Source organism: Myzus persicae, unplaced genomic scaffold (genome assembly GCF_001856785.1).
Source record: "Myzus persicae strain clone G006 unplaced genomic scaffold, MPER_G0061.0, whole genome shotgun sequence".
Classification (NCBI taxonomy): domain Eukaryota; kingdom Metazoa; phylum Arthropoda; class Insecta; order Hemiptera; family Aphididae; genus Myzus; species Myzus persicae.
Genome location: NW_019100997.1, coordinates 1,862 through 13,670, shown reverse-complemented (window position 1 = coordinate 13,670; position 11,809 = coordinate 1,862). Strand labels below are relative to the sequence as shown.

At 31.6% G+C, this 11,809-nt stretch overlaps 4 protein-coding genes across 5 annotated transcripts; 2 read left to right on the top strand and 2 right to left on the bottom strand.

The window, feature by feature from the left end:
- Positions 1–432: 432 nt before the first annotated feature.
- LOC111027202 (trafficking protein particle complex subunit 6B) lies at positions 433–1,603 on the top strand. The gene is made up of 4 exons (XM_022305461.1): positions 433–755; positions 866–927; positions 986–1,187; positions 1,269–1,603. The coding sequence occupies exons 1-4, from the start codon at positions 681–683 to the stop codon at positions 1,398–1,400; spliced, it is 471 nt and encodes a 156-aa protein (XP_022161153.1). The 5' UTR covers positions 433–680; the 3' UTR covers positions 1,401–1,603.
- Positions 1,604–2,594: 991 nt separating this feature from the next.
- On the bottom strand, positions 2,595–4,672 carry LOC111027201. The gene is made up of 3 exons (XM_022305460.1): positions 4,049–4,672; positions 3,868–3,938; positions 2,595–3,207 (listed from the first exon to the last, which is right to left on the bottom strand). Exons 2-3 carry the CDS (start codon positions 3,934–3,936, stop codon positions 2,779–2,781), a joined length of 498 nt encoding a protein of 165 aa, XP_022161152.1. The 5' UTR covers positions 3,937–3,938; positions 4,049–4,672; the 3' UTR covers positions 2,595–2,778.
- Positions 4,673–4,932: 260 nt separating this feature from the next.
- LOC111027198 (8-oxo-dGDP phosphatase NUDT18) lies at positions 4,933–7,386 on the top strand. The gene is made up of 6 exons (XM_022305457.1): positions 4,933–5,736; positions 6,083–6,273; positions 6,344–6,538; positions 6,602–6,771; positions 6,831–6,936; positions 6,994–7,386. Exons 1-6 carry the CDS (start codon positions 5,631–5,633, stop codon positions 7,237–7,239), a joined length of 1,014 nt encoding a protein of 337 aa, XP_022161149.1. The 5' UTR covers positions 4,933–5,630; the 3' UTR covers positions 7,240–7,386.
- On the bottom strand, positions 7,368–9,252 carry LOC111027200 (ribosome production factor 2 homolog). Of its 2 annotated transcripts, XM_022305459.1 has the most exons (7): positions 9,191–9,252; positions 8,982–9,044; positions 8,789–8,921; positions 8,574–8,733; positions 7,973–8,255; positions 7,760–7,901; positions 7,368–7,691 (listed from the first exon to the last, which is right to left on the bottom strand). In XM_022305459.1, the coding sequence occupies exons 2-7, from the start codon at positions 9,002–9,004 to the stop codon at positions 7,431–7,433; spliced, it is 1,002 nt and encodes a 333-aa protein (XP_022161151.1). In that variant the 5' UTR covers positions 9,005–9,044; positions 9,191–9,252; the 3' UTR covers positions 7,368–7,430. The 2 variants fall into 2 exon arrangements, with proteins under 2 accessions (XP_022161151.1, XP_022161150.1); XM_022305458.1 differs by having other exon boundaries at positions 8,982–9,247.
- Positions 9,253–11,809: the final 2,557 nt, after the last annotated feature.

Below are 11,809 nucleotides of genomic sequence, written 5' to 3'. Positions count from 1 at the left end.
CGTTTTTGGTATAGGTACTGAATATGTACAATAATTTTAAATCATTGAATTCAAATCCCCAAACATCGCAGGGCACCGAATAATAGAAGCACAATATCTACCAGCTACCAATTATTATTTTGTTCCCTTTTTTCTGTGCCTCAGTGGTATTATCAACAAACATTTCTATTATTCAATCTTATTTTTTGGTCCATATTATAATAATTTAAATAAAAAAACATTTAATTGTAATATCCCATAATGGTCCAAGCATGATTAGCTAACTTCATTAGTTAATCATGATTCATGGGTCCACATCACGATTAAATAAATAAAATAAATAAATATCTTTAATCGTGGTCCACATCCAAATCCAACTGATGAAGCAAAAAAGTCAAAAACCCGTTGTTATCTGATAATATTACCACACAGTATCACAGAATAACATAATTCAGTACTTCTGTGATAGTACCCATATTCAATGTTGTGATATTGCTAAATGCTAATTAGTAATTAGTAATTACTAACTTGTAGGTTTGTAAAGTATAGAACAAGCATTTAATCGTCAGTCTTATTTACAGTGTTAATAACTACAACCTATTAATTGTGTACAGTTACATGAAGTGCAGTGTAAACTAAACACAGCAAGATTGCAAAACGACAATATAAAATTTGGTTCTTGTTATAGTATCTATAGAGAAATGTCTGCCGAAGACGTTCTATTCGATATGTTACACTCAGAAATTGTATCATATTTAGTGTCCAAGTCCTCTGAGGTAATTATTGTACACCTAACGCATAAAATAATACAATTTAATGTGTTTTACATAAGAACTGAATTAAATATATTTTCGTCAGAATTACCACAACCTAATTGTTTGTATAGGATGAAGATTTATCAATATTAGAACACTTGGGTTATTCTTGTGGTTGGCGGCTGATTGAAAGGTAAATTTTATTCTAGTACTATCAGATGTTTTTGTGAAACCATCTCCTTTCTACTTAGAATAACAAAAGAACTGCCAAGATACAAAGAAGAGCTAGAAGTTTTAAAATTTATATGCACAGACTTTTGGTCATGTGTGTATAAAAAGCAAGTGGATAATTTACGAACCAATCATCAAGGTGTCTACGTATTGCACGACAACGAATTTCGCTTTTTCAGCAAACTGTCAAATGGAACGCAGTACCTTAAATCTGCACCAAAAGTAAATTAATATAAAATATATGAACGTTCATTATACTGTTAAGATTTTTATCCTACTTACTTTTGCATAATTTTTTTATAGTATGCTACGTTTACATGTGGTCTGATTCGAGGAGCTCTAGAAAATTTTGGCATTTCAAGCATTGTAACAGTTGAAATAATTAGAATGCCGTCATGTAAATTCCACATACAAGTACTTCCGTCTTCATCTTAATAATTATTATATTCTTTATGTGTAAAGAACACATTTTCCTACATGGAAAATTAATATTAATGATTAACCTTAAATATCAATTTTATAGAATATTTCATTTTAGAATTCAATCCGATTATTTTCCTGTACTTCTAATAAGAACGATTATTATTCTATTCTGTGTAAAATTAAATTAAATAATACCTATATTTAACTGCTTAAAATTGTTAATAGATTTTTGCGTAATTTATTGTCAACAAAAATTAAATATTTTATATGTTCATATGAAATATCTATTCCAATATAATATTTTGCCTACATTATTAAAAATTATACTATTTGACAATCCTGTATAATATTCATGTTTATAAAAATTTATTCTACCATCTTGTCTTAAATAAATCCCTCATGAGGGCTCAAAAAAAAAGTCATAATAAGTATACATTTAGATAATATATTATATTTTGAAGTTGGAAATCGGAAAAATAACAAATTTCTGAAAATTCAGTAGTACCTAACTAATTTTAAAACTACAAATATCAATATAATTGACTACTATTTAGATTATTGACAAGTGACAACTAATTTTTTATTTTATTTTGGGGTTTAAAATTCTAACATAATATAAATTAATTATACAGCTGTTGCTGACATATTGTGCAGCATAAATTAGCCCAGAATAAATCCAATGAAAGCAAGATTAACAAAACACATTTACGCAGCATCATTTTTTTTTTTGTTTTTAGTAATTTTGGATTAAATAACCCATAACAAAAATGATAATATAAAAATAATATTTTTAAAGTTAAGACATTGATTTACCTAAATATTGTTTCAAAACAATTTTAAAATTTAAATTTACAAGTCAAATAATAATAAAAAATAAAACTTGTCATATACTTAAAAATATTATCATCTATATTTTTTTTAATATGTTATTAAGTGATAAGTATTTAATTTTTTTGTACAAGTCTACTTCCTATTCTTGATAATACTAATAGTGTTTGTACACTGAAGTTGTTGCAGTGTTGTATGAGTAGAGGCAGTGGTAATTTGTATATGCCACCATACTTGATTTCAACTCATGTTAAAAAATATTAACCCAAACATATTACACACAAACATAATATTTCATTGATTTTTACTAAATGAAATAATAATTTATAAAAATAAATATATATTGACCTTATTAATTATATTGACTTTAGGCATAAAAAAATGTACATGTGCTGGTATATTACAAATATTAATGAAAAAAAATTCAATTTGTATATAAAGTGAGAATGGGTTACATCAGTTAAAGTAAAGATATAATAAAATGACAAATTGGAAATTTTATGTGGAATTTAAATCAAATTTTGATGAAAATTAAATTAAATATTTAAAATAAAAAATAACCTCATGTAAACTTGCGGTGTCTATATAGTTTTGGAGGAGCTGAAGCAGTTAAGTCCATAAAGGGTAATGGTGGTGTATTTTCAACTCCATTATTAATTCCTTTTTTTACTCGTTCATCCTCCATGTTACGCCAAAGTTTACGACGCATATCCGTCTTAGGTGTTTCAATCATTTGACGATTTTTAATGCATCCCAGTGCTCTCCTATTTTTCTTACTGCTGTCTTTCACTCCTTTAGAGTCTGTACTGTTTATCAGAGGTTCTTTATCATTTTCACCAACTGCTGAATGGAATGAATCATCTGTATCACAAGTATTACTGACAGTTGGTGTTGACATCAGCAGATTTTCAGACAAAGTGTTTTCAAATAATTCATTGTTTATTCTTGTCTCTGTCGATATATTTTCTTCGTCGATAATCAATTTGATTACCTGTTCATTGTTATAGAAATAAAAAAATTAGTTACAAAACCATAGGTACTTCGTTATTTAATCCATTTTATTATATTATGGCAGTCGCAACTTGGTCATGATGGAGCAATACAAATTTAAAATACAAATGATTTTATTTTATTCATAATTATAAACAGTATTAATGCAAATTAGTATTTAAGATCATATTTACAAGACCTAATAAAAAAATAATCAAATGATAAACTAAGATTGTCACATTTTACAAAATAGGTTTAAATTGCATACCTATTTATTTGATATCAATATTATAAGTACCATAGTAGTTTGATTTTAGACATTTCTTATCGGGTTTTATTGATTGTAATATTATGATTAAAAGGTGAGTCAATTCTTAAATACCTATGCCGGGTTGCATGAAAAAATTTATTAATGTAATGGTTCAATAAAATTTAATGGACCTATCATGGGTCATTAAATCTTGTTTAAGGGACCATTAGTTCACTATTGATTGGTTAAACGTTTAGTGATCGTTCATGCAACCCGGCAATTGATGTGAAAATATAATATAGGTATAACATTTAAAATAAAAGTATCAAAATGAAGTGCAGCTATCTGATCATATGGCGACTACTATATGACTGGTTAATATTTAAAAAAAGTAGGACGCAGTGAACTTACTCGTAACGGAGTTCTGACAAAGGCTGTGGTAGGAGATCGCGGATCCGGAATTTCCACAAAGTTCGACATACCTAAAATGAACACATTCAGTCATGAATAAGTGAATACATTTTTAACGTCGGTAATCCTGTAAAAATCAATATTCCAGTACTTGCAACTTGGAAAATTGGTAGGTACCTACCTGCTGATTAAATAGAGAATGGCGACTTCTATAGTTTGCAGAAAATGTTCTCAAAATCTCAACTGTGCTTTGTGAACAACGAGCAACCTCTATTTACAGTTTTACACTTCTCAGACTACAGTTCTTAAGATTAATTATGACAACGATAAACGAGCATCAGCTACTATTCAACTGGCTCACAGAAAAATATTTTTTTATTATAATAAATAACAATATATATAATTTGTATTAATACCACCGTGTCAAAAATGCTCAATGGAAACACAAGACATGGGAAAATAATTGCGTATTAAAATTTATTTTATGTCCAATGGGCAATAAACCATGGTCTATCACTCTATCTCATAATTTTTAACGGACTGTTTGAATACAATTTATTAGAGTTACAGTGTTGCCACAGTGAAGAATAAGTTGTAGCACAGTTGTAACTACGAATCATATACCTATTAACTAAAGTTAATAGGGCTATGCTTCGAAATAATGCCTAGCTCCGATTCTAGATTCGTGGCCTAGATGCAGAAATTCTTAGTTATTACCACGGACTAAGATATAAATATATATATATATATCTTAGTCCAAAGCTATTACCTATTAATAATATTATGAAAGAAAAGGAAATTGGAAAGGTTACACCACTCATACGGTGACTTCATTCGGCTATAAGTAAATGTAAATTTAGTCATGAATAATATTAAACACTCTCTAAGTAAAAGATAAATAATATTTTTTAATAATAATCGTTTATAATTATTTAAGTTTTGTTTCTATTGAATTTCAGAAAAAGTGCTTATGCCAATATTTTACAATATTCTAACGCATAAATTAAAGATAAGATATATAATATTTATCAAGGATAAAACTTATTCATTAATAATCCACAGAATAGATCTATCAATCTATTCTTTGATTAATCCTTGATATTTTTATTCTGTGTTGATATTTATTATCTATGCGTTTGATCCACCAAAAATCGAATTTATTACTGTTATCACGTTTCTGGGATCCGGAGATCTGAATTCCGTATAGATACCCATCTGAAGGACTGAACACTGAGCACTAGTGATATCTAAATCTAATACTACAGTATCTGACCACTGAGGCGCTAATCTAAACCCCTTCTTAATTTCTACTTCTTTTCCTCCTACTCTTCCGTTAACGTTGGAGATCACGTCGATCACAAATCACAATAAAACTGAACACGAATACATGATTTATGGTATATTGGTAAGTACTATGTACATGGTACACGTATGACGCAGCAGTGCCCGGCAGTGAGCAAATAGCAAACTACGATGACAATAGATCGAACGCCAGACCAAGGCGAAGAGGTGTTCGTGCACCCACTGCACCCCTAGACCCTACCTGTCGCATACCATAGGTATTCGGTCCAAGGCCATTTGACGACCGCGTAAATCATCCCCCGAGCGCTACTACGTTGTACCGCGATTTCTCTTTTTGATATGAAAATAATGAAATCAGTTACTCCGTGCATCGGCCCCATGACACGTAGGTCATAATAATTAATCAAAGTATTTCGTCCGGAGAACGCTTTACACTGCGGTTATCGATCGACGTTTACACGATGGCAATGTTAGAAGCAACGGTCATGAAGTTGTTGCGTGGCGAAGCTTTGGACGAAAACGATGAGTTATGCGACTTCACGCTGGCTGATCAAAACGAAGCTTGCGGTAATGACATGGTTTAATAGTGGCTTATAATTAAAAATAATTGTTGTTGACACGATCGAACGTTGTAAAACAATTAAAAGGGTGAGGTATTGCTGTAAAATAATTAGAATAATTGTTTGAAAGATTGTGATATCCTGTATGAATGTACAAGATGAGCTACCATTATTTGACAATTTAATTTTACACTTGATTCATTACTATCTCATACATACATTCGTATTAAACTGAATATTATTAGAAGCAAAGGGGAAAATATTTTAGTTGCTCCTGGGCATTAAGACGGTACTGTGTAGTATGTTATTTAAATATACTGTTAATTAAAATAAACAAACTTTTTTATTTTTAGTGGCTAAGGGTGTAACACCCATTGGGCCGTCTGACTATGTACCAGTCACAAAAAGCACAGTTACTTATATTGTGTTAGTAGTACTAGTCAACAGCGAGGATGAAGTGCTCATGATGCAAGAAGCAAAAAGTACTTGTGCTGGTCAATGGTACCTACCAGCGGGTCGCGTTGAACCTGGGGAGAATTTACATGTCTGTTACACATAAAAAATATGATTAGACAATTGAACATTAACAAAATTAAAAATGTGCTACTTAATAGGATGCTGTCAAAAGAGAATGCTTAGAAGAAACAGGATTAGAAATGGAACTTGATACATTGTTGACCGTTGAAGCTGCGTCTAAAGCGTGGTTTCGATTTATTTTCACTGGAAACGTTACTGGCGGTTGTTTAAAAACACCAGCTCAAGCTGATAGTGAATCTCTACAAGCCAAATGGATTAAAAATATTTCTGAAGTATGACAAGCTAGAGTCAAGTATAGAAGTATAATGAATTATTATCATATTTTTCTACTTTAGGTTACTCTTCGTTCCAATGACATTATACCATTGATTGAATGTGGTCGAGCTTTTAATAAAGTAGCTAAGCATAAGGTTCGAAATGATTGGCATCATAACCTCTTGCCTGTTATTAAACCTCATAAAAAACTTTTGTTACGTCTTCTCATCTGTGCTAGACAAAAAACTAGGTGGGTTAAATGTATCAATTGTAATACCTACCTCATTAATGGTTATTTATTTGTTTCAGTGCAAAATTATATGTGCTTATGTCAGAAAAAACTCAAGCCCACTTCCCGATGTGTGAAATCAATCACAATCGGAACTTGCATTCGACATTACGCAAGTTTATGACTGTAATTGCACATGTTTTACTATAAGAGGAATTATTATAATTATTATTACATTTTTAGGAAATATTTGGTGCTGATGTAGCTCTGCATAAACCTCACGGAGTATTGAGCATTGAACATTGTGGCCAACCAGAAGGCTCCAATGATGGTTTATGTTTATCATTATTGGTCACTTTCCAAAAGACATTGGAAGAAGTATTTCCTATCGGAAAGTATAGTTGGATGGCTGTATCCACAGAATGTTCAAAATTAATTGCAGTGAAAACTATACGCAACATGACTGTTCCTCTTAAAGTTATATGTTAAACAGATAATTTTGCCATACATATTATTCTTATGCTCATCAAACTACAAAATATGTGCGTTATCATACCAATGTTAATATGCACAGAAAAGTAGTGTTAAACATATTTTTTTTTAAATTTTAATAACAATGAATTTTTATAAATTTTATTTCTTATTATTATAAATTAATTATAAAAATTTAAAAAAAATTGTTAAACTTGTCCACCTCTCAATTTCCTTCCTTTTTTACTAAATTTCTTCAATTTTTTACTTTGAGTTGCAACTTTAGGTTTTTTAACTGCTGGTCCATTTTTAACTTCATCGCTCTTCCTCTTCATTTTCCTTTCCGCATAAGTTTTCTTCAAACCCTTCATCTTCCTTGTCTGCAATGTGTTCACATCCTGTTTCGTCATATGCAGACGACCCAGTTTGGATCCGAAATTGTCACGACGTACACTCTTGATTTTTTTACCCTAAACATAAAAATATAAATTTAAGTTGTATAAAAACTATACATTTGTGTAATTCCTAAAATGTATACCTTAATATTAGGTCTTTTGCATGCAGTTTTGAATAGATCAGCACTAGCCATACGATCTCTCCTGACTACAAAATCAACAGATGGACCAACTTCATGGAGCTCAACACGTGGGGTTTTTAAACTGGTTTTTGACAAAACTGTCCTAATAAAAAATAATAATAAAAAAAAACATAAGTATTTCACGCTATTAATAGAAAATTGTATCAAAACTACCTATAAGAACGTAATAGTATTTTACTATCAACTGCTGTGAAAGACATGACATGTTCAATACCATTTGGTCTTATCTGTTTGAGTGGCTGTCTTTGGAACATATCAATGAATAAATTGCGTACACGTTTAAGTTGTTGATCACTGTCAAATTGTTCACCTAAGAAAACCAAAACTGGTTTTACACCAGCTGAGATTTCAGATAAACCTTTAAATTCACTACATCCTTTGTATGATTCGATACCTAATTCAAACATATCTAATATGTGTTGGTCATAAGTACGGCCTGTAAAACAAATAATGATGCAATTGTTTAAAAAGTAATACTCGAAGTAGAAAATTCAAAATATTGTTACAATTTCAAACATCTATGAGTAATTTTCAATACAAGGCATGCTAGTGATAAACATACTTATAAAATGTAACTTAATATTTAATTATCAAATAAAATAAGACATTTATCATAGGATGTGTTTACTGCACGTCTACACCCAATGCCTTATTGTTACATACTAAATACAAGTATGCAATTAATAATTTAGATTACATATTATTTATGTTTAAATGCTGTGACATTTTTTATATTATGTCACTCATTACTTACCAAGTACCAAATTGTTTGGTCTTTTCTTATTGTGTGATGAGAAAAAAAATAAGGATGAATCATGCTTCTGCAATAATTTTTCAATTTGCACGGCATCGTCAAATGGTAGAATATCGTTTTTGTGGGTTAACATGACTGCATCTGGCTTTTTGAGTTTCAGCTATTTAAAATTACTTATAAATCAAACCATTTAACATTATTTGATTCAAACTTACCAAATCTTTCATGCAGCTACTGACTAATAAAGATGATTTACGGCCAGGAATAAACACGCAATGTTTGGTGTTCTCTATAATCTTAGGTTCTTTTTTAAGCAAAATTCTTTTACCTCGTTTTGTCCTCGGTTTCCTATGAAAATATGATTTCGATTAAAAACAATGAAAATTAATTATTTGTTCAAATACATACACAACTCTTTGAATAACAGCCATTTTAAGGAAACAAAACAAAACTTATGTCCAAATTAGGTACCTAACAAAATTGAAAATAGGTATATTAGATAAATTAAAAATATGCGATACTGTTATTTATTATGATTTATGAGCATGCTGACAGACAAGTATACTAATGCTTATGCGTTATGAATTTATGAGTATAATACTATTATCGCGTATTACCTCAGCGGCTCAGTCACTAGTCAGTCTGTTTAGTACCACACGTGTTTTATTGAAGTGTTTATCAGCAATAAAATAGAAACGTAATTAATGATAACATATAAGTCTGAAGTATGCTACGATAATGATAAAAGATGGTAGCGATAAATGGCGGTTTTTCAAACACTCTTCTGCAACTTAGATCATATTGTATGACAAACGACCTACGAGTGCTGAGTGACGACTGTTTAGTGATCTAAAGACTTCTAAGTTCTAGTGGGTACCTACTGTTGCTAATTGCTACTATAGTCTATAGAGTGGACTAAGAAATAGAACTAACTGTAGGAGCATTTTTATATTATAGTACCTATTGAAGCCTGTGTTCTAACCGTAGACATTTTTAAATAGTCAGTCATAATGGTCAATGTCATATAAATTATTAAGTTTTTTAAGACCAAAATTAATCGATCGAATATAAAATGTGTTTCTAACTATATACGACTTCTAGATATAGATGTAATTTAGTTTTTTTTAAGCTGTCTGCCCGTGACCAAATGTTGGCCCTCAGTGCCGTATTTTCCAGTAAACACTATAAGCTAGTGCTTAGGACGCTTAGGGAGACAGATAATTTTTAATATTAGGTACGTTTTTATAAAATGTAACTAGAACTAAAAAATATGCAAATAATTATAAAATGTTTATTGTTTTTAGACCAACGGGATTGTCGTAATATTTATATTTAAATTTTTTTTATGTTTTATTTATACCTAACTGTTCAGCCGAGAGGTCTTTTTCTACGTTTAAACGCGTAAAAAATTATTTTATTGTTAAAATTATTATTATTATAAAAGTGGTTCCAAAAGTGAAAAAAATTATATAGACTGTAGAATACATAAATTATATTTATTTACGTATCATAAACAATTATCCGTATAATTTACACATGCGCTATATTATAATATAAGTATCATTTAAAACATTTTATTATTGTGTTAGTTATTATTATAATTATTATTATAATATGTAATAATATGAAATATTAAGAAACGTGTTTGATTGTCACTGAATAAATAGAACGTTAATCGGAATTATGCCATAAAACTTTTCTTAACATATCTATTATATATTTTTTTAAACTGCTTTTCGTTCACTTTATTTTTCATCTTCTTCGATGTTTTCAGATAATTTAAATACAAAGAATGACAATTAATACTACATTCGAATTTGAAAGCTTCCTGGTTGTTTTCTTGGCTTATCCAAGTACTCACCACCCTCGGTATTGTTTGAATATGACGTATAACGCTATTGTAGACCGAATGGGGTATTTCGTCCAAATATACTTCTACGTCCGAATCTGTTTCTTCAACGAATGCCGAATTTTTTTTGTCCAAATGTTTCCTAGACAAATATTTAAGGAATATAAAGGAATAAATGTATAGCTAGGTTATATCGATGTATTATATGGGTAAGCACTAAGCATAATTATCAAAAGTTTGAAATTATAAATTGTAAAGCCGCGGACCCTTCATCCTACACGCACGCGTACACCGACAAGGAATTCTACCGACTGAATGCCATTTAATACGTAATGACTAATGAGGCTAATACTCCACTTGCTGCACATAGTACATCTTTATAATAAGAGATGAACAAAAGGTACAGTTATTGCTATAGTTGCATATTTTGGTATTTTTCTCATATGGGAGGGGGGATATACACTTTTTTTTTATGAATTTAATACATTATTATGAGTTACGACTCAACGTATTATGTATATATTCTATATTATAAAAGATTTTACATTTTTTCTTATGAAACAAAAAAACGTTATCCCCTCCCCTCTGTTTACCCACCACTGTGGAGGGAGGTATTGTATTGTTGCATTCAAGCTTACCTGGAATTTAGCACGAAATCTGAGCAGGGGATTTCGTCGTTGTCGCCGAACACGCCGCTCGCATAACGCCGTCGGCAGTGCTCGTAGTCATCATAGTAATTTCCATCATCGTCGGCATCGCCGTAGCCGCAATCGTCACTGTCGCGGTCACCGGAGGATCTGTCGCGGTCACCGAATGATCTGCCGCGGTCGCGGTGCCTCGAGAACCATTCGAAGGTACGCGGCTCGAGCAGCGCCTCCAGCCTCGAGTCCGGCAGTCCCAGGGTGCGGGCGAAAAACGTTTTGCACACCTTCACCTTGATGTCGTCGTCATCGCTGCCGCCGCCGCCGCCCAGCCAGAACTCTGCGGTCTGCTCGATGATGTCGTCGTCCGTGTCCACCGTCCGGTGCTTGAGCTCGACGCACGCGCACAGGTGCAGGTTCTGCGCCACGCGAATTTCCGGCACTCTGCGAAACGCGTCGTAAGCCGCTCGCCGGCCGGTCGGCGACACTGTCATCGAACAGTCGAGATCGCAGTCCTCGTCGCATTCTGCGTCCAGCATGTCATCGTACGACGCCACCAGACTGGCGTCGAACAGCACCGGGTCCGGCGCGCCTGTGAACCCGGCAATGTAATAAATAATTATCACAATAATTGATAATTATTAACAACCACTCATTATTTATAAAAGTTTTATTTAAAAAAAAAAAAAACATTTTCGATGGTTTCTAGTCGTTAAAAAACAACATTTTTTTTCAAATATATATTT

Excerpts from the sequence above, each read along its gene's own strand:
- LOC111027202 (XM_022305461.1), top strand. The coding sequence starts at position 681 with ATGTCTGCCGAAGACGTTCTATTCGATATGTTACACTCAGAAATTGTA. Across the intron at positions 756-865 it reads TAGTGTCCAAGTCCTCTGAG|GATGAAGATTTATCAATATT; the intron begins GTAATTATTGTA and ends TTGTTTGTATAG. Across the intron at positions 928-985 it reads GGTTGGCGGCTGATTGAAAG|AATAACAAAAGAACTGCCAA; the intron begins GTAAATTTTATT and ends CTTTCTACTTAG.
- LOC111027201 (XM_022305460.1), bottom strand. The coding sequence starts at position 3,936 with ATGTCGAACTTTGTGGAAATTCCGGATCCGCGATCTCCTACCACAGCC. Across the intron at positions 3,208-3,867 it reads TTGTCAGAACTCCGTTACGA|GTAATCAAATTGATTATCGA; the intron begins GTAAGTTCACTG and ends AACAATGAACAG.
- LOC111027198 (XM_022305457.1), top strand. The coding sequence starts at position 5,631 with ATGGCAATGTTAGAAGCAACGGTCATGAAGTTGTTGCGTGGCGAAGCT. Across the intron at positions 6,274-6,343 it reads AACCTGGGGAGAATTTACAT|GATGCTGTCAAAAGAGAATG; the intron begins GTCTGTTACACA and ends GCTACTTAATAG. Across the intron at positions 6,539-6,601 it reads GGATTAAAAATATTTCTGAA|GTTACTCTTCGTTCCAATGA; the intron begins GTATGACAAGCT and ends TTTCTACTTTAG.
- LOC111027200 (XM_022305459.1), bottom strand. The coding sequence starts at position 9,004 with ATGGCTGTTATTCAAAGAGTTGT. Across the intron at positions 8,922-8,981 it reads GCTGTTATTCAAAGAGTTGT|GAAACCGAGGACAAAACGAG; the intron begins GTATGTATTTGA and ends ATATTTTCATAG. Across the intron at positions 7,692-7,759 it reads GCAAAAGACCTAATATTAAG|GGTAAAAAAATCAAGAGTGT; the intron begins GTATACATTTTA and ends TTTTATGTTTAG.